At 32.3% G+C, this 21,033-nt stretch overlaps 1 protein-coding gene across 1 annotated transcript; it reads right to left on the reverse strand.

Moving 5' to 3' along the window:
- Positions 1-7,960: 7,960 nt before the first annotated feature.
- LOC136971663 (33 kDa inner dynein arm light chain, axonemal-like) lies at positions 7,961-13,980 on the reverse strand. Its single transcript, XM_067266130.1, has 6 exons — positions 13,821-13,980; positions 12,784-12,890; positions 12,516-12,685; positions 11,370-11,548; positions 9,933-10,097; positions 7,961-7,996 (listed from the first exon to the last, which is right to left on the reverse strand). The coding sequence occupies exons 1-6, from the start codon at positions 13,908-13,910 to the stop codon at positions 7,961-7,963; spliced, it is 747 nt and encodes a 248-aa protein (XP_067122231.1). The 5' UTR covers positions 13,911-13,980.
- Between the last annotated feature and the right edge of the window lie 7,053 nt (positions 13,981-21,033).

Consider the following 21,033-nt stretch of genomic DNA (forward strand, 5'->3'; position numbering starts at 1 on the left):
TTAAAGTTTTTCTATCATTGTTTGTATCATATCAATTTGTATTATGTATGTATTATTTGTATTTTAGAACTAAAATACGTAAATTGTTTATTTTTGTCATTTCCAGCATTTGTTTAAAACTTCTATGGAAATGTGATGTACCGGACAGGTCTGACCCGTCACGAAAGACGCGAAAAAACGGTCAATTTAGAGAAAAATTTATTAGTTTAAAAAAACATAGGTAAAAGTCGTTCGTAGTCGAACACCCATTGTTTTTATCAAACTGTCAGGCAGAAACCATAAATCGTGGAAGGAAGTCGTCCTATGATCGGTGAAAGATTGAATTCATCTTCGATTTTGACTTTTCTCGCGCTCCAGGCAAGAGTCTCGTTACGCTTAGTAACGAGGGACCAACCACTCGGGAAGATGATTGAGGGAGAACGACCAATCAAAATGGATAAAAGAAAGAACGGAGATTGATATAATCTCCGACAATCGAGGACACCTGGCACTCAGTTAACGTTCCGAATAACCAAAACGCCGCGTGTGAACGCGGAAAAAAAAACGACTTCTCATCTATTGTGCCAACCTGTAACCCGTGCCATTTCGGACTTAGACCGTGTCCCCGACTCCAACGGACGAAGTCTCCCCGTGCCTTACAGACTTGTCAACGCCACTATCCCGGGCCACTTTCGATCGACCATCGAAGAACCACATCGACGCCCAGGATGTCCGAACGGCTGATTGTCCTAAAGCAAACTATTTTGTACATAGTATATGTTTATTTTATGTTAAAATAAATGGTTTTTGTCAGATACTTGTCGTCTTTGTCTCTACAGCCACCACCATGTACGAATGGACCCTAGACCATTACTGACGCGCAATTAACTGATTGCCCCTGGAAGTCGGCTTCTTACAGGAACGCAGCTTCCCTGTCATCAAATGTCTCGGCACGCCACTGATTCATTGAAACGAATAAGGCAAATCGATTTATTGACACAAAGAAAAAAGAAAGAGCTCTCTAGCAATTGCATGGGCTCAAGGATACCGGCACATTTCATTGTAACGCAATGACGTCACTGCTATTCAGCTTTACACCTTTATTCCACTCGTCAAACAGTCCGTGCTTTACTTCTTATATTCCGATGACAATCCTATTAATTTCTATTGTACCCAATTTAATGTTTCATGGATAGGAAACTGTAAAGAGATTTATTCCAGTTTGTATTTCAATACAAAAGGCAACTTTGTACTGTTGGTGCCAAGATCTTTTATCCAGGCCCATTACGAGACTGGCTGGGGTAATGAAGTATGCATTCAATATATCGAGTACAGACCTCCCCTGAAAAATTTCTGAGGTTGTTGACCCAGGCATGAGCAGCAATACATCATATTTGCCCCTTTGTCTGCCTACACCATATACAAAACCTATTATGACAACCTCTGTAGGTTGTCATAATAGGTTTTGTATTATAAGAAATCTACTGAAAGCCAGATAGGTTTTCAGTAGTGTGGCATAAGCGATTTTGTACATTGTTCATCTGTTGAAAGTCTGGTCCATGTTTTAGTCTATCCTGTAAAACAAAATAAATAAAAACAAATATTAACACTATTTTTGAGTTCAAATATTTCTGAGTGTAAAGTTCGAAGTAAATCCAGAGAGATTTCATTAAATTTAAAATGTGGAGTTTAGAGGAAGTTTCTGTAATTACTATAAACATAAACATTGGATAAATCCCATTTATCCGACACTCCTTCAAGAATTCTAACTTGGTTACTATAAATATATACCAAATTCTAGTCTGTAACATATGTATAAACACCTGTTTTTTTTATATTTTTTTAAATTTTAGGTTAAAAGCATAAAAATTATTGATGTCTACAGATTTTAAATATAATTTAATACATTTTGGTAAATTTTTATATTAAAATGTTTACTAGTTTAAAAGTTATTTCAATTTTTTAATTTTGGAGTGTCACAAAATTATAATACACGGGCTTAAAAATGACTAAAAAATGTATATAATAATTTAAGTTGATCTTATTATTAACAATAGACGAAAATAATAGTTTTGAAATCAAATACGGTGGCAATTTAAACAGTGTGTAGTGATATTGGACCCTAGATTTATATTTATATGTTCTTTTGAATTCGTTTCATTGACACTTTAGTGACATAATCTATGTAGTTGAACTGTCCATATTCGTGAACTTTCATATCTTCTAGAAATTCTGCCATTTCTCTGTGGCCGAACCCATCTCCTATGCTCGTCATGGCTTTGCAAAGTTCATCCACATAAATATAAAAGAACCTTTATAAGATCTTCCCTGTTATGATTTTTGAACCTGCAAAGCAAAATTTTAACCATAGTAATAAAAATTTCCAGTTTACTCCGATATATCTATATTTTGTGATTATATTAGATAATATCGCAAGGACGACGCCAGCCAATGGATCGGGGGGGGCAAGATGGTGTAAATTGATAGAGGATATGAATTGTATGTAGGTAAAATAAAAACGATTCATAAAGTTTTAATCATTTACTATGTACCGGAAAAGAAATATCTCAAATAAAACATTTTCTTTAACTTATAAGAAGTCTAAGAAGATTATTTTAATTAAAACTTAGCATTTAAATAACTTTTCGAATTTCTAGGGGAGGGCAGCTGCCCCTCTGCCCCTCCCCCTGGCGACGCCCTTGTAATATCGTTATCGGCTTTGTGGGTTATCGATACATCAACATATCAATATTTACACAATTCTTCCCATCACTAGTATGGAACGCTTTTTATACGCATCAGCTATTCACAGAGCGAAAAGATCGCGCTCTAAAAGTCCAGCCATGATAGAATGACACGTAATAAATCACGCGTAGACGATCAACCAATGAGGTAGAATTCGGCTAGCCCAGTCGAACGGGTTTAAGCGTACCGTATCTATTTACTCTTCTGCTTGTACAAAATATAGATAATACATTTTATTGCAGAGTAGTTTCCGTCTAGGGAGTTGTCGAAAACCCAGGCTTTCTCCACACAGGGTACGTCACTCGAGGGACGGATTAAAAATTTTAGACAGTGGCAAAAATTTGGAAAAACTGAGGTTTATGCACGCTTCTCTAACTGTTCTTAAATAATAACCAAACCTCGACACGAAAACCTTTAAGGCCCACCAGTGGCCAAACGGTCTTCATATCCTGAACATAGGGCGTTCGGTCGTGGGTACGCGCCTCGCTCGAACGTAGAGTTTTCCGGGTTTTCTCCACGTCTGTAACGCCTAAATAAGGCCAGTTTCTCTTAAAAAGACCTCCTGAAGGCGTCCCCCTAGGCAGATTGCCCACGTGTTGCGTTGCCATAAACAAACAAACAAACAAAAACCTTTAAAAAATGCAGCCTTTTTAAAAGGCTTTTGCATATGAAATAAGTACATAAAAAGGAGTGTTAAATAATATATTATATATACATACCGTATATAGGACGAGATGTGACTTTAAAGATCAAAATAAAGAAAATTAGTTTTATTAATACAATTCTAATTTGATTTCGTTTAATCACAAGTAAAAGATCGAATGAACGTAAATACACACATTGTCCCACAAAAATTACTGGCTTTTTAAACTTTAAGGAAAAGTCTTGTAAAATCGACAACATAATTTGTCGATTTTAAACCTTTTTTTTTTTTGCCAATTCTTAACAGTTGAATCCACTCTCCGTCGATTACACTTGAGTTTCTTCGAATTCTGATTTCTGAATAATCATCTGTTTTCACATGGAATGGATTAAAATTTATATTGTGCTCCCATATGATTTTGGAATTTCAATCTGGAATGCAATTCAAAAGCTTTGCTTTTTCTATTGCTATTCATCTTTAGTCTTTCTAAAATAAAATAATTTTAAAAAAACTTATATTTCCTTAAACTGTATAATTACCCCGCTTTCCTTTAAGATTTTTATCATGAAGCTATTCTTTCCGAAAGGACCAATAATACTTTGTCCATTTACCCATTATAATACCAATAATAAATAAATTATAAAGCTTATATAAACTATACTATGTATAAAAATAAAACGAGTAGACAGAAACAGGTATAACCATTCTAGGCGCAAAACAAATGATGAAATAATTTGTATAACCAGCCCAAAAAGTAGCCAGTGCGCCAAATGCTTTTTTCTAACGCCAAATATAAAAAAAGTAACCCAATTTGGCGCAACGTAGCCAAATCTGGCAACGCTGCAAGTTCTGTAACTATTCAGGTCGTTCCTAGTTTTTTTAAATACTGTAATTTTTTATATTTTTAATTATTATCGAATGGCAAAAAAGCGCTATTTTGAGGGTAGAGATGAATTTTACAAAAAAAAAAAGAAAAACTGTAAATGCTAATAACGAGTAAAATCGTCATTAGGTCCGACCCTACTGGAGATACACACGACCCCCATTATCAACTAACTTTCTCGAACTTTAATCACCAAAATTTAATTGAATCAATTCTCGTAATACACGAACTCTTCCTGCAAAATTCCTAAAATTTTCGACAAAAAGCACAAGAGTTATTAGGCTTCAAACAGGGTGAACAAACTCGTGCAACACACACATGCAGAACACCCCTCCCCCGAATTTTTTCGCATTTCTCGTAATTTCAAGGTCCACAAGTCCAAAAATGTAAAAATCTTGGAGGGTCATTCTTTGGCCGATCGCCATACTTTCTCGCTGCTATAAATAATAGCCGAGAAAGTAAAAATACTCTTTCGAATGATATATATTTTATTAACATAAGAAGTATGGGGAGTTGACCGTCTATGCTTCTCTAATCTGTGGCTGGCTCTTGCCGAGTGGTTTATTTTGTTTCAATTCTTTCCGCCCTGTGGGCACTAAGAGGGCCTCTTTTAGAAGACCCGTTATGGCTTCGGCCAGGCCCACAATAAGGCGACTGGGTGGCAGTGGCGTAGCGTGGGTGTCAGCCGCCCGGGGCGGAGGAAAATTTCGCCCCTTAAATAAAATACGGGGAATCCCTACAAGTAAGTACAGACGGTGTTGTCAGACGCTACAATGAGCAAGATGTCATTATTATACATTCATTTAAAGAAAAGGGATACCCCAGTTTCGTCACAGAATAAGTAATGAAAAATGTCGTGCTCATTTCAATCGGTCCGAATCGTAGGTGCGACAAAAATATGAAATGAAATTGTTCAAATTTTTACAAGATATTATTATTATTTATTGTGAAAAAATGCCGCCCCCTAAAAGCGCGGGCCGCCCCTGCCGCCCCCACTACGCTACGCCACTGCTGGTGGTGAGGGACGGGGCCCGACATATCTGAACAGACCATTCCCGAAAAATTCCTGGGGATTATTCGACCTGTTCGGATTCGATCCCGGGTCCCCCAGAGCAGTAGGCTGCCATTTTGACCGCTCGGCCATCCTGCCGTCTGCAGAGTGGTTTGTTCGGCAACCGAAGCAATTATGAGTTCTAAATTCAGTTCGTGAAGCGAATTGTTCGAAAAGTGAGGCGTTCGAAAACCGAGGTTTTACTGTAATTGTGGCATCGTGAAAGTTCAGATAATGGTATCTTGGACTCGATTCCGGGCTCCAAAGCGGTAAGCCTATGACAAGTTCGGCCTACAGGTTTTCATTAATTTTTTACTTATACTTATACTTACTTACTTCATAACATTTTTTACTTATAAAAAATATGAAATAAATTCATATTTAAAAATGTTTTTGCAAAGGCATTATTAACTTAATTAGGAAAAATAAATATTAAAAATAAAATACTTTTAACAGTGATTTTTGTCATATGTCCGCCCTCTAGTGTTGGGTTAAATTAATACGTACCAGATCTATTTTTCGAATAGTTTCTTAAGGATGCCGAAATTCAAAAGATATAGACGAAGTAAGATTTGTTCATTTTCGTTTAAAATAATTTGAAAGGTTGAAAAAGAGTGGTTGATATTAGGGTCGCAAACGTTTTCGTAGCCCCGTCTGGGCTCTTCTTCAGGCTTTGTAGTAATAAATATAAGCCGAACGTTGAATTTCGAATATATTTCCCTTTTGGAAAGAACCGTGTTTCGAATTCTGCCACGTGTAAACGTTCCAACATATCAGAAACAACCAAACACCTTATGTTGCTGAGAAAAAATTTAATAACGTAGCAAACGTTTTCAGCCAAACCTGTTGGCCATCATCAGGCTAAGCATATTCGAATGCAAACAAAATGGAACAAAAATTTAAATACAAATAAACTAACGGATGAAATATACATATAATAAAAAATAATAATAAATAACAAAGATGACCTGTACATTCACCAACTTTAGCATTTAGCGCCGAGAAAATTGAAATATTTAAGAGCAGATTGCATAATACCTACATTAATGCCAGGGATGCCGAAGGGTTGCCTTCAGCCTGGAAGTATTTAATTAAAAGATTTGAGAGCTCTTAATTTAATGCCTTGATTTTGTTTTCATTGCATATCTTGCATTTATTGGAATTTCATATAATTTATTATTATGTAATGGCTTAATATTTATTTATTTAACCTATACATATTTTTATATTTCTTTGTTATTTATTATTATTTTTTATTATATGTATATTTCATCCGTTAGTTTATTTGTATTTAAATTTTTGTTCCATTTTGTTTGCATTCGAATATGCTTAGCCTGATGATGGCCAACAGGTTTGGCTGAAAACGTTTGCTACGTTATTAAATTTTTTCTCAGCAACATAAGGTGTTTGGTTGTTTCTGATTTACATTTTGCTGAGTGAGTTCATTTCAATGTTCCAACATATTTTTAAACGAAACGATCGCCGGTCCGTGCACCGCGCATGCGCTTCAAAACGATGTTGATGTTAATTTAAAAATTATCTTCTAGCAGGATCTGCCACGCTGTTGAAAGGGCCAACTCTTCTTTAAAATTGATGCACGTGGTGTTACATTCTGCTCTGTATATTTCCATAGCTTCCAATAATTTGAGTTCATTTATAAGTACCAGTACCGGTCATTATCTAGCCATAACAAAATTTTATCTAATTATAGCATCATCATCAGTTCCCTGGTCAATGCCAGGTTCTTTGTTTATTTTAAACGTAATATAATTTTAAGAAGATAATGTAGTAATATAAGATAACTCAGAAATATTTTTTTTTCACTTTGCGATAAACCGAAACCATACTCCGAGGTGTTTCGAGTCAGATTCGGAAAACTAGAGAGACCAATTACACGAGAATTTGATAAATATGCGAAAACTAGAAAACGCACAAATTTGATACACGAGATGTAAGCTATAAGCCTAACTGAAAACATGAGAGGATGAAGGTGTTGTGTTACAATCATTCAAAACTCGACTGTATACATTACATCTCATCATGGAGGACATCTCTTGCCTGCCTTCATCAAAGATATCGGAAATTAAACGATATTGTAATACTCTCTGCGACACACTATTTCGTGAATATATTTACTGTATACCGAAACAACTTCGTAATAAAAACTTAAACATCAATTCACTCAAAACTTTGATTTTGCAACAAGTTTCATCCACTCGTGTCTTCAGTTATTTATTGCATCAGAATAGTTATGATAACGTTAATAGACTTCAAATGATGCTTGGGTATGCTTGTATTCAATATATTAAGCTGTTTCTGGGCACGCTGATAAAATGAAAGGTATAAACTTGTATACTTAATAAAGATAAATTAATGTATTAAATAGTTTTAATTTAAATATATATAATAAATACAATTTGAAAAACAAATTAGCGATATATAATAAATACAATTTGAAAAACAAATTAGCGATATATAATAAATACAATTTGAAAAACAAATTGAAATAACATTAAATTATTTTCATTATCATCACTACTAATGAATGAATCTGTTAATTTATTTTAATAAATACGGAAAATAAATTCAACAAAGACATTGTCAAAATTGAAAATTATATACTTATTTTTAAATTTAACATTCATTCCTACGTTGTTTCTTATTTTATAGTATCGACGATTCTTTTAAACTGAGCCTTAAATAATAAAAAAAAGATTAAATCAGTTTTATTCATATATATATATATATACACATACATACAGTAGACTCTCGTTAATCCGGTTTCTCAATATTCTGATTATCAATTTAAAATACATATAACAAACTTGTAACATTAACTTTAATAAAGAATTAAACTTGTATATCATGTGCATAATTTAACAATAACAAAATACAGTGGATGATCGGTTAACGAACATAATCCGTTCCAAGACTTTGTTCGTTAACCGATCACCCACTGTATAGCTCCAAAAAGAATCAGTACGGAAGGGCGATAGGACATGTAATTCATTACTTTAGTCCTATACACTCGATAATCTGGCATTCCTCTGTGCAAGAATTGACCGGATTAACAAGCGTCTATTGTATGTATGGGTACAGTACAGTACATACAGTATATAACAGGGGTGGGCAAGCAAGAGTTCAGTGGGAGCCAAAATGTAGGTTTTACAAAATGCATGGGAGCCGCAGTTCTGTACTGTCGTGGCGGATAGTATGGTAAGGCGCGCGATTTTATTATATAATATAAATATAATATAAAACAAATATTGAATTTTTGAAATAAACATATTTTCACAAAATTATAAATATAAAATTGTAAAAATAATAATAAAAAAAAACAGAAATTAACACTTTCAGCAAGAGCCGCATGTAACTCAAAAAGAGTCACATTTGCCCATGTCTCGTATATAATTTCAGATGTGAAAATTTTCTTTTTCATTCGATAAAATATTTTTAGTAATAAATGTTAAATATATATTTCATATAAACCTATACGTATATAATATTTATATTTGAAGGGTTCGGATGTAAAAGATTGTAATGCCATTTCCATTAGTACGTTATAATGCGTGCTAACAGCTAAACAGCAATGTATTTCAATTTAAATATTAAATTTAAGTTTTAACTGTAACATACACTTTATTCTGATTAAATTAAATAAAGCAGAAATCTTCTTTAAGATATTTAAATTTTGGTTTTTCTCTAAATTTTTATTATGGCGATTACCATTTTTTACACCCGAACTATTTATTTAATACCACTATTATAAACACTAGTCAAAAGTACAGTAACTAGATTATATGTTGCTTTGATTTTGTTGCTTTTATTCAGTCTTATGTCTTTTTGATTTTGGTAGTTCTTTATTCGAATGAGATTCAATTTATGAAAACTATAAGTTTATGGCGGAGCTACCATAGATGCAGACTATGCAACTGCATACGGGACAACTGGGGGCCAGTTTTATCAAGTAGGAGCAAAAAATGAAAAAGAATTATTGTTGACAAAGGGATTTTACATGCCGTAGCGGTACGGTTGGAAACGGGGATTCTATTGTCTCGTTTGTATGGGACACAAAATTTGAAACTCCGCTACTGAATTCAAATTATTTCGTATTTAATACTCTATATAAAATATCAAATACAGTATATGGAAAATTTATATTGACCAAGTATCTGCACATTTAAATTTATAAAAGTGTTATTTAAAAAGGATGTCCAGACTGGAAGGCAGGAAGGGGTTACTACAAGTCGGACAAGTCCATTTATTTCTAAAGTAAATAATTAATAAAAAGTATTTATATATATTAAATATATATATATAATAAAAAAGTATTTATATATTTATTAAAATCCATTTATTTCATTAAATTCTATACGGTTTATGCATTTTTTTATATTTATCTCGTAATTTCTTGTATGTATCTCGTTTCTATTTATGGTATCTGTCATTCATAAAGTTTTTAAAGGTTTTAAAGGGGGGTCGAGTTTTGTTGGACGTCCGAAGAGGGGTGGGCGTTACGGAAACTTGGACAAACTGGGACGCGAAGTAAAAATTTCAAGAAAAATGCGGACATAATTTATGAACAGCCCCAAAGTAAAAATTAAAATCGTAACATATGTCGTTATTATTACCTTCAACTGTTGATTGACTCTTTTCAAAAACTGTATTTCGTTAGTATAGTTCTTTTCGTCGGTTTCTCTCCGTTCTTTAGCGATTTTTTCAATCATTGTACATCTGGCAGTAAGCTCTTCTACTTGTCGATTTAAAGTTTCTCTGGTGCTTCTAAGTTTTTCCAACTACGAAAATTATGTAAATTTTTTAATATTAAATTTATATTAAAAAGATTTTTTAATTATGTAAATACTAGAAATACCCCGTCAAGCATGACGGAATACTTTTTATGAGAAAGTAGAAATTGAAGAATTGAGAAGAGGAGAGATTTCAAGAAATTCAAGAACAGTTGCTCATATTTCTACAAATTAAGTAGTTTATACTATCCGTTGTAACATAAAGAGCAACAAAACAAAATTTCACCCGGAATGGACAAAAATAGTAGAAGTTATAGAGAATTCACACACACAAACAGATGATGGCCTTTATATTAAAAAATATATATTAAAATTTTTCTTTATACATTACATTCTGAGTATGGCCAAGCGTTCCCTGAACACTGAAAGTTCGGTCGTGGATTCGTGCCTAGCCAAAACGGGCTAGCCATGTGGAGTTTTCCATGTTTTCTCCACGTCTTTAACGCCTGAATAGGGGGCAGTTATCTTTAAAAGACCTCCCGGAAAGCATTATTTCCCGCATATGACCAAACAGTAAGCTTCAACCGGCAAAAAAGTGATCGTATGATTGCAACATCGGAGAGAACAGCGCCTGAAGCTAAAAGCCTCCATATTAACCCAGACAACGAATACAATAGAAATTGCAGCCCGGTATTGCGAGAGTGTCACAATAAATAATTGCTCGTTGAACTTAAGGTAAGAATCATATCTTTCTTAATGGCTTCACTATTACGATATAGCCACTGTAGAACTTCTGATTTAATTGTATGTCGTATTATTATAAAATGTTCAATAAATACGAAAGAAAATTTTCTAGTAGATTTGATTGCGAGATAAATATTCGGCATATAACTTGATAATTTTATTTGATTCACGTTCAGTTCTACTCTTAGAATTTAGCAATTCTCTGTAAAATCAGTGACCCGTTATAGCTTCATGGGGCCCAGGCAAATTTGAATTACGGAACCCCATGTATGGTGTTGACTTCAGACGTTTTTCCTCCGGAATTTTTTTTGGAAAGTTATTTTCTTATAAAAGATTGATTTGGGCCCCTGCTAGTGGGGACCCCATGCAATTGTTCTTTTTGCCTATAGGATAACGCGCCACTGGTTAAAATTTATTGGTAAAATTTTTTTGTAATTCTGGTTTCTATTGTCAATATCGATAAAATTGACAATAATTTCTAGAATATTTAATCAAGTGTAGATGAAGTACTTTATATATATCATTATAAAATATTTAAATTTTGAATAAAATCATTGTAAAATTTTGATAACTTACTACATTATCTGTTTCTTCTATGTCTTGTTTAGCTTGCAACGTTTTGCGTGTTCCAAAAATTACGCTGCTTTCATAAAGAGTTTCATAAGCTGAAAGAGTCATGCGAAGTTCATCTCGGACTCTCAATAATAATAAGCCTCGTTCAGTGCTATGTAATGTCACTTGACGGATAAGTTCATCTGTAAAAATCCATTTATATTTTTATTATAATAAATTCATAACAAACAAATTGGAGTTGAAGACGCCATTCGAGATAGTCATAACATTTACCGAAATAACTTAGAGAACAATGGAGCTAATCACAGATAATACAATCTGTGATTAGCTCCAGATGATGGAAGCGATAAAGTTTTACATGCCTCGCCTTGGCCTTTGAATGCTTTGCTTGCCTGATGCCTTAATGCGTTTTTCTACAAATTCACTAACTATATGTACAGTATTTACAATCGGTCACAATGTATGCAGAAATGTAACTGTTTCACGTACGCGACAGAAATATACAAGACAGAACATAATTCCACAATGTGTTTGTACTCCATTCTCGTCTTATTTCTTCCACAATTCACTTCGGATAATGCAGAACCTCGGTTAATCGGGATTTTTGTGTTATAATTATGAATTCATTAAATATTACGCACAATAACGTTGAAAATTTGTAAATTTCGAATATGTTTTATTTTTTGAACTACTTTCAACTAGTGGATACTAAAAGGGTTAAAAGTTTGTTGTAAAGTTAACGTCTTATATACAGAACATCGCGAATCTGATTTTATAGAAAATGTATCTTGTTCTTTCATAATTTTTTTTAAAATTAGAATTATGATTTTAAATATTTCGAATATTTGCGGAATTTAACTCACTTATATATATCTTACTTAAAATACTTCAATCGAAAAATTTGGTTTATATGTAGATTTTTCCTAAGAAAGCCGATCATAACATCATACTTATTAATATGGAAAATCTAAGCAAAAATCATCTACCTGATTGAAAATATAAGAACTACATAGGCCTATCCTCGGCTCAATGTGTTGAAAGCTCGAGAATTGAATCCATCGTCCGCGAATTTTAAAAAAAAAACCACTTATTTAATGAAAGATATGATGGCCTTCACGTAATATTCGAAAATACAATAAAAATCCTTACCGAAACATTCGTCATATAATTTTCTACGAATGAAACATATTCCAGTTTCTCGTGCTTGGTTTTGTGTTAGTTTTTGATTTAATTCTTCTTGTAAATTAATAACATCTTCTCTTGATGCGAGAGTAGTCGACACGTGTTGAATCCAAGTTATATCATTTTCTTTATATTTTCTATATAAAATAACGAATTTTATTATAAAAAGAAACTTTTTCTTTGGAAAGTTTGTATAATTTGAATGTAGAAAGCTATTGATAATGCTGTATAATACCTGGGAGGGATAATACAATCTAAAATATTTCCCTTATCTTCTTTCTTTTCGTATATTAATACGTCAGACAACTCTCCTTTCGTCGGGGAAACAGGCTTTATTGCTTCCTGAAATCATTATAACTAATAAGTGAAACAAATTATTTAATAATTAAAATATAAAAAAATGATAAATAAAATGAAAAAGTAATATTCTTTAAGAAACATTGTATAAAAAATTTTAAATAACAAATATTGATATAATTTGACAATACATTTATTAAACTTTTGTCATAAATCATCATATTTAATTAACTAATTATTGTTATAATATTTGTTAGAACCAGCTAAGACGATGGGATGGTCGAGGCGGTTAAGACGTCAGCTTGCCGCTCTGGGGAACCCGAGATCTGATCCAGGAGAGCAACCCCAGGAATTTTTCGTGGGCGGTCTGTTCCGAATCTGTCGGGCTCACCACCCGGTTGCACCAATTGTGAACCTGGCCGAACCCATAATAAAAAATGATAAAAAGAAACCTTTAGTGCTCTAAAGGAGGGAAAGTTAAAAATAGGCTGGGCAGGCAAGGAGTATAGCTGTATCCTGAATCGTAAAATCATACTTTGAAATTTTCTGAGATTCTTAACTGACTAAAATCATGGTCATCCAGAGTGATGGGTTGACGTTTTCACTGTGTTGCTCTGTAATCACAGTTTATCATTCATTCAATATCCAATAGTACTTTTAAAACTCTATCACACTAAGAAGACTTTTTCGGCCAAGTCCACAGAGGATGGCCAGGTAGTAAGAGACGGGACTCGAAATATCCGAGAAATTCCTCGGGTTTTTCAAGCTATCCGGATTCGAACCCGGGTCCTCCAGAGCGGTAGGCCGAACCTTAACAGTCGGTCGTTTAATCCAGTTTTCAATTACTTGTAACGATCGTCGCGTGGTTCCAAGCGAAACAACAAATTCAAATCAATAGAAGAAGCGCTAAAATTCAAACAGCAATATGAACGGATTCCACGTAAAAAAAATTGATCGACTCCAATGACAACTTACAGCTTCTTTTGTTTCGTCTTCCGGTTTCTGTGAAATAAGTATCGGATCATCATATTTTACTAAACTCGGGAGGAAATGAGCCGCTTTCATACTTGCTAGATGTGAAAAAGCTATTGAAATTTTAAGAATTAAGTATTCGTATAAAATCTTGTTTATAAATTGTTACTATGGCAACTGTACAGTATACATGTTAATAATTATTTTAAAAAGATATGTTTAAAATCGTAAATCAGAAATATTTTAATACATTTTGAGTTATGTATTTAATTAATAATAATTTAAATAGATGTATGTTTAAATTATATTATTTATTATTCTTTTTTTCTAAATTTATTAAAAGTTATCGAGATGGCGTTTTCGTCGATATAAACAAAAAGTGAAATTGAAAGATCATCGCCGAGAAGATGTCTGTTGGATTGGAAATTTGTTTTAGTACCGTTAAAGATACGCTCAGATCTAAGACAGATGCACTTGTCACATTTATTCATTGGGAAATAATTAGCGGAGGTAAAAAATGCGTCGGACTCGATGAAAAAGTAAGCTTAGTGCTTCAAAAATTTATATAAATAAGAGAATTTATTTCATATTAGAAACTAAATTAATAGAGAATAAATACTATTGGGTTTATATATAATTCATAAGAATGTAATTAATTATCTGATAACTTTTTATTTTCATGACAACAAACCAATGCAGAAAGATTTCACTGTTAATTAATACAATAACAACAAAGCTTTAACCAAATTTATACATCAAAGATATGAGAATTGCAAAAAAATTACATAACACAAAAAATTAAAAAATACATAAGCTGATAAATGTTTTGTTAAAAATTAAGCACCAATGGTTAAATTCTACCTAGGTAATCCCAATGGCGGCGCTTCGGTTAGGTTAGGTTAACTATATTTTTAGTAGACGTTTCCTTTTTTTCTTTTGTTCAAGAACTACTGTGAATCAATAACTAGTGTTGTTAAACGCTCATTGACCTGCCGGCGGCTCCCCTCTGGGAGGAGTCCGTCAGGAGCACAGCTATTGGGACTACCTAGGTAGACTTTAACTGCAATAATACTTCACTGTAATTGATGTAAAAGAATGAATACTATGTGAATATTAATTTACTAGTCTAATTAAGACTAGTACAGAAAGCTAATTGATAGAACGAAAAAAATTGAAAAATTAATAAAATCACTCTAATTAGAGTGATTTTATTAATTTTTCAAGTTTTTTGCTTACTGTGGAATTTATTCGAAAAGAATACCAACTTTATCAAATAGTATTTGATTTAAAAGAAAAAGAAATGAATCAGAATAGAATAAACTTTTTTTGGATCGTCGGGGTCGAGCTATAGTCCTAGGAAAGTATTCAAATTAAATTTCCGAGTGAAGACGATGTAAAGAAAAACTTTAATCTTAAAAATTCATAAATGTAAAATTTGTTTTATCAGAGCATATTGAATTAGCTTGACTACAAACTTAACTATAAGTATATACAGTAATAGTCACACAAGTGTACAATAATCCATGAGAGGCAGTACACAAAAAAAAAAAATTATTATTTTTTTTCATGTGATTAGCAGTATACAGGATGCTTTCGGATTCTAATGCTTAATATTATACAATATCCCAAACTGGGGTGAGGAATCTAGTGAATACAGAACAAAAGAACGTGCTCACGACAAATAAGAAAAGATGGACTTGTAATCTTACTACTAACTTACACTAAATTATAAACTAAAAAGGAAAGGAAGAATAGCAAGAAGTTTTAGTATGATAGAGGAGATTATAAGGAATACCCAGTTCTCTGTTGATATTGACGTTCTTCTGGTGGGGAATCACTCTAAATCATTTCTCACCGATTTTTTTTGGATCTCTTCAAAGATTCTCCGTATACAAGGGACGTTGTCTCTCTCTCTTTATGTTAGCGGGGTCCTTTCTCTTTCTGTAGGCCACTTTTGTCTCCCTTTGTCCTTTTAGACGACGAGCAGGAGCGTAACTTTCGCACATCTTACCTTCACTGAGAGTCCAACCCAAGAATGAACCTTCTTATCATTCTAGTAGTCTTGGGCCTTCACTTTCCTTTGTTAACCTGGTTCGTGGAAAGGGTTACCCCACCCATAGGAAGGAATGTTAATTCATGGAAAACACGAGAAAACAAAAGGAAGAACAAAGAAGAAAGAAAACTTAAAACTAAACTTATATCTAATATATACATTAATATGGTGTATTGCCACAATATCACTAATTTGGCAGGCTAGATTCTAGACTGCTGTAAAGCAAATATTGCCTTAAAACAAAATACCGTCTTTTTTCACTTTCAGTACATTTTAAATCTAAAAATATATTTATATCATTAAATGTGCAATAGCACTAAGCCTAAAAAAACAATGCAAAAGTAAAAATAATAAATAAAAACCCCTATGTTTCTGAAAGAATAAGTATGAATATAATTGAAAAAGAACCATATTAGGAACCACATAATTGATATAGTTATGGTCAAACTAGTTCATTACTGCTTCTTCTGATGATAACCTTAGTTGCCAAAGAGTATTTAAGAAAGTGATAATTGATGTAAGTTAGTGAGCTTTGGTAAAGCAGATTTTTAAGTTTGTTGTTTAGTTTATATTTGTTCAAAACTTCTATATTATAATACTATTTTGTCCTATAGGTAATAACTTATAAGACAAAGAATCTTTTTATTGCAATAAAAGTAAACAAAATAACACAAAAATTAATTATCTTGCTTACAAAAAGTTTTAAATTATAAAACTAGGCATGAAATTATATGTCAATATTATACAAAAGAAAAAACATTAAGATGCAGATAATTTTTAATTACTTTCATATACTGCAGGAGAGTGTATAATATAATATAAATATAATGGGCAATCTATGGCTGGTAAACTAATTCCAGCACCCAAATATATGTAATCCAGCAAATTCACTTTTAAAATGTGTATAGTAATAGTAAATGGCACTGAAAATAACATATAAACACGTAATTCAGTTTGTTGTAATTTTTCATTACATACTGATTTTTTATGTATTGTCCAATATATTATTTTCTGTGAACTCCTCCTTTTTGACTATTTTTGCTATTTTTCAATTGCAATGAACATGTTGAACAGGCCTGCTATAAAACACAAAAACCTAAAAAATTTGTTCTTGTACATTCATCTTCACATTCATCTTCACATTTTATTTGGCCCACTATTTAAAAAGGTTGCTCACCCTTGTATTAGATTATACTCATAACATAATGTTTTCTGGAAAAGAGAAATAATAATTTTAAAAAATCGAGTAAAGAAGACAATTGAAATAAATAATATGGTCAAAAAGATTAGGAATTATTACTAGAATTATTGATGATTCAAGTGTCAAAATTCAGTATTTTTGATAAACTATCTAAGAAAAACTTATGAGAAGCTCATCATTTTCATAGTACACCACTGAAGCAAGAACGGATGAACTGTTGTTCAATTCTATAAAGTTAAACTAAATAAATATAAGTACGATAGGTCCTTGGATATTTTAATTACTAAAAAGAAGACAGAAAGAGAAATAGCATACTTCTTCACTGCAGAAATGTGAAATTATTGGAACTTGAAATATCTTTGAAATGCCACATCTGAAATTTGTATACATGAAATTAAATGCCAATCTTTGCAGTTTTGCAGACATGACCATCAAATTTTCTTACAGTAATTTTCAATATGAAAAGAAATAGAGAGGAAATTAGTTTGAGAAACATACAATATGAAAAGAAAGGTAAAGAAGTTCTTTTAGCTTTTCTGCTTAATTAAGTACTAATATTGGAGAGGTGTGGTCTCCATTTCAAGTACTAATTAGTAAATATTAAAATAAAAAGAAAATTGAGAGCAGTAATAAATAATAAATGAAATTGTAAGATATTAAATACACAATAAGCTTGCATAGTCTCATAGTTGATCAAGAAAACAATAGAAAGTTTTCTTTATATCAAATTCATTAAAAAAATTCAAAACTATTAAATTAAGTATTTTCTTTACTTAATTTATTATTTATGCAATTATTAAGTGCTTAATTTCAAAATTACAAACATTAATCACACACAGATGGATCTACAGATGCTTAAACCCTTTCCAAAATTAAAATTTATTTGTTCAAGTGCAAAATATTGTTTTTACAAACTAATAAATAGATTGATTGTTAGTTTCATTTATATAGATAAAATAGTTATGAAATAATTTCGTAAAGATAATTTGTAAGATTAAAACATGGTTTTAATTTTACTTTTTATGACATTTCTATTTTAGATGATATTTTTTTTGCAGAAAATTATTTTAATTCGATATTTTATGACTATTTGTAAAAAGTAAAATTACCTGATTTATATGAACTATGAAAAAATGAATTTTGTTCATCTAGTATATTAAACTGAATGAATTCTATAACAAAAAAATTATTAAGTGTTTATTACAGTGTAGAGTGAATCATTTTCATCAATAATTATAGCATAAGTTAAAATTTCAATATAATTAAATATACTGAACTTTTTTCCCTCATATCCTTTTTTTCTTTTTTTATCTAGTGGCCTGATTCAAAAGAACAAGGTTCAGAACTTCTTCCTGCTAATTGGAATCAGAATCAAGAAATATACACAATAAGATACATTTCAGAAAACAGTGAAAGGTTTCTTTTGAAAATAGTGAAATCGGATCAGTTCATATTAATAAGTGTTATAGTAAGAATTTTCTTAAGTATTTTATCTGAAAAAAATTAATTATCAAACAAAACTAGACATTTAAGTTAAATATTTATATTTTAATAAAACATTTAATTTAAAATGAGTAAAAAATATTTATTTATATATTTTAATAATTAATTTCAAATTGATTTTATTTAAGGAATTATTTTTCAATTAAATCTTCATTATAAGCATTTGTTATGAAAATCAAATTGCTATTAAATTAGAATACTGTATTTTAAAGAAGTACAGAAAATTTTCAATCTGTTATTAGCAAATATATTTTTTAAAATATATAAACATCCTAAGTGCAGTAATTATATTAGAGCCAAATGATTGCCAGATTAAGTTGGGCTATATTACTGCTATTATTAATAATTAAATACTGAGTAATTTGACAATCTTCAGAAGACTCAACTGTATTTTAAATGGAAAAAATTATCTATTGTGATGTCTAATATTGAAACTCTAATATCTTAAAACTTGGATAAGATATAGTAAAATACCTGTTTTTATTAACAAACTATTATGTTTAGAAAATCGTACTCCTAGAACCTATATCCAGTGTGACCAAACAAAAACAAAAGAAAAAGTTCATCACAAATGTTTTTGAACTGCTGTGAGTTCTTCCTCAGGTGTAAAACAGAGATTTTGATGGGACGGAGTGATCAGTTAATGAAATACGAGAAAAAATATTCGAAAGTGTAACATGAGTCGCGCATGTGTAATCGTAGGACTACCAGATCTTAATTAAAGTGTGGAGTACATCAATGCTTGCCAGGCTACAGATAAAACTAACTCATCTTTAAAATTGATGCATGTGTCGTCAAGGGTCGATTTATAAATGTGAATGGCCTCTAGCCATTTTAGGTGCTCCATGTGTGACATAGTGCAGACTAGCTTTGCCTGATTAAAGGCCACCGCGATGTCGGGATCAGAGGCGTAAGTGACGAGGGCAGTGGAGATTGAAATGGTTATAAGGAGAGCAAAGTCCTTCCACAGTTCCTCCCCAACATCTTTTTATACAGGAGATACAACAATGATATTATAGTTTTCTGGAGGATAGTTCTAGATATTTCAGCCTTTGTCAACACTTTTAATGACAGCCCTTTCAGCTTAACCTTAGAGCTCGAACAAGCCAACCGCAAGGAGGTCCACTTTCTTGACATAAGTATCAGAGTGGAGGAGACGAGCATCCTCACATCCATCTACCGCAAACCAGAGTCTACATCCACATACATACCTGTGGGGTCATGTGACTCTTTCTCTTATAAGTTAGCAGCATACAACGCTTTAATCAGGAGAGCGTTTTCTCATTCATCTTCTACACAAGCACTTGCCGCTGAGCTAATTCATATACACCATGTTGCATCCACCCATGGTTTTCCAAGGTTCACTCATAAATTGATTGAACACTATCACTGCACACACTCACAACGCACCATCACAGCTGACATGCAGAGTGACAACTGTCCTAATGTACAGATTGAACATGATAGGGATTCGTTGAACAATGGTTCAATCTGTACATTAAAACGCTTTACACCAAGATTGCCAAGAAGTGTCGAATTCAGATCATGTACAGATGTCCCACTATGTTTGACATCCTTCGCAGTGGGAAAGACCCCCCCCAACCAGAACAGACTACCGGGCATGTACAGTATCCCCATTATAGACAACCGATAGGGATCTCATTTACATTGATTGACCAAACGCTCCTTAGGAGTCAGATTGCAGGAGCACATAGTGGACATACAACATAAGAGAAACTCCACCGCCCTCGTCACTTATGCCTCTGATCCCGACATCGCGGTGGCCTTTAATCAGGCGAAGCTAGTCTGCACTATGTCACACATGGAGCACCTAAAATGGCTAGAGGCCATTCACATTTATAAATCGACCCTTGACGACACGTGCATCAATTTTAAAGATGAGTTAGTTTTATCTGTAGCCTGGCAGGCATTGATGGACTCCAAACTTTAATTAAGATCTGGTAGCCCTATGATTACACATGCGCGACTCATGTTACACTTTCGAATATTTTTTCTCATATTTCATTAACTGATCACTCCGTCCCATCAAAAACTCTGTTTTACACCTGAGGAAGCACTCACAGCAGTTCAAAAACATTTGTGATGAACTTTTTCTTTTGTTTTTTTTTTTGTCACACTCGATATAAGATCTAGGAGTATGATTTTTTTTAACACCTTCCAGTGTTTTGTGTTGTTGATTTATTATGTTTAGATTTAAAATGCTTAAAATATTGTTTTCTAATCACTAAATCAGTGATGAATGAAAGCTGCATAAGCTTACAATGGGTTGCATACATTTTTTTCATAGAGTTCATATTTTAAAGCCTGATGAGTATCAACATACTCTATAATTGCTGCAATACATTAGCTACTAAAATAACATATGCTAATGATATGCAAACTAATAATATATAGTTTATTTTCATGTTTGAATTTGAGAACATAAACAGATTTTTCTT

The sequence above is a fragment of the Centruroides vittatus genome, unplaced genomic scaffold (genome assembly GCF_030686945.1).
Source record: "Centruroides vittatus isolate TY-2023 unplaced genomic scaffold, ASM3068694v2 contig_2673, whole genome shotgun sequence".
NCBI lineage: Eukaryota > Metazoa > Arthropoda > Arachnida > Scorpiones > Buthidae > Centruroides > Centruroides vittatus.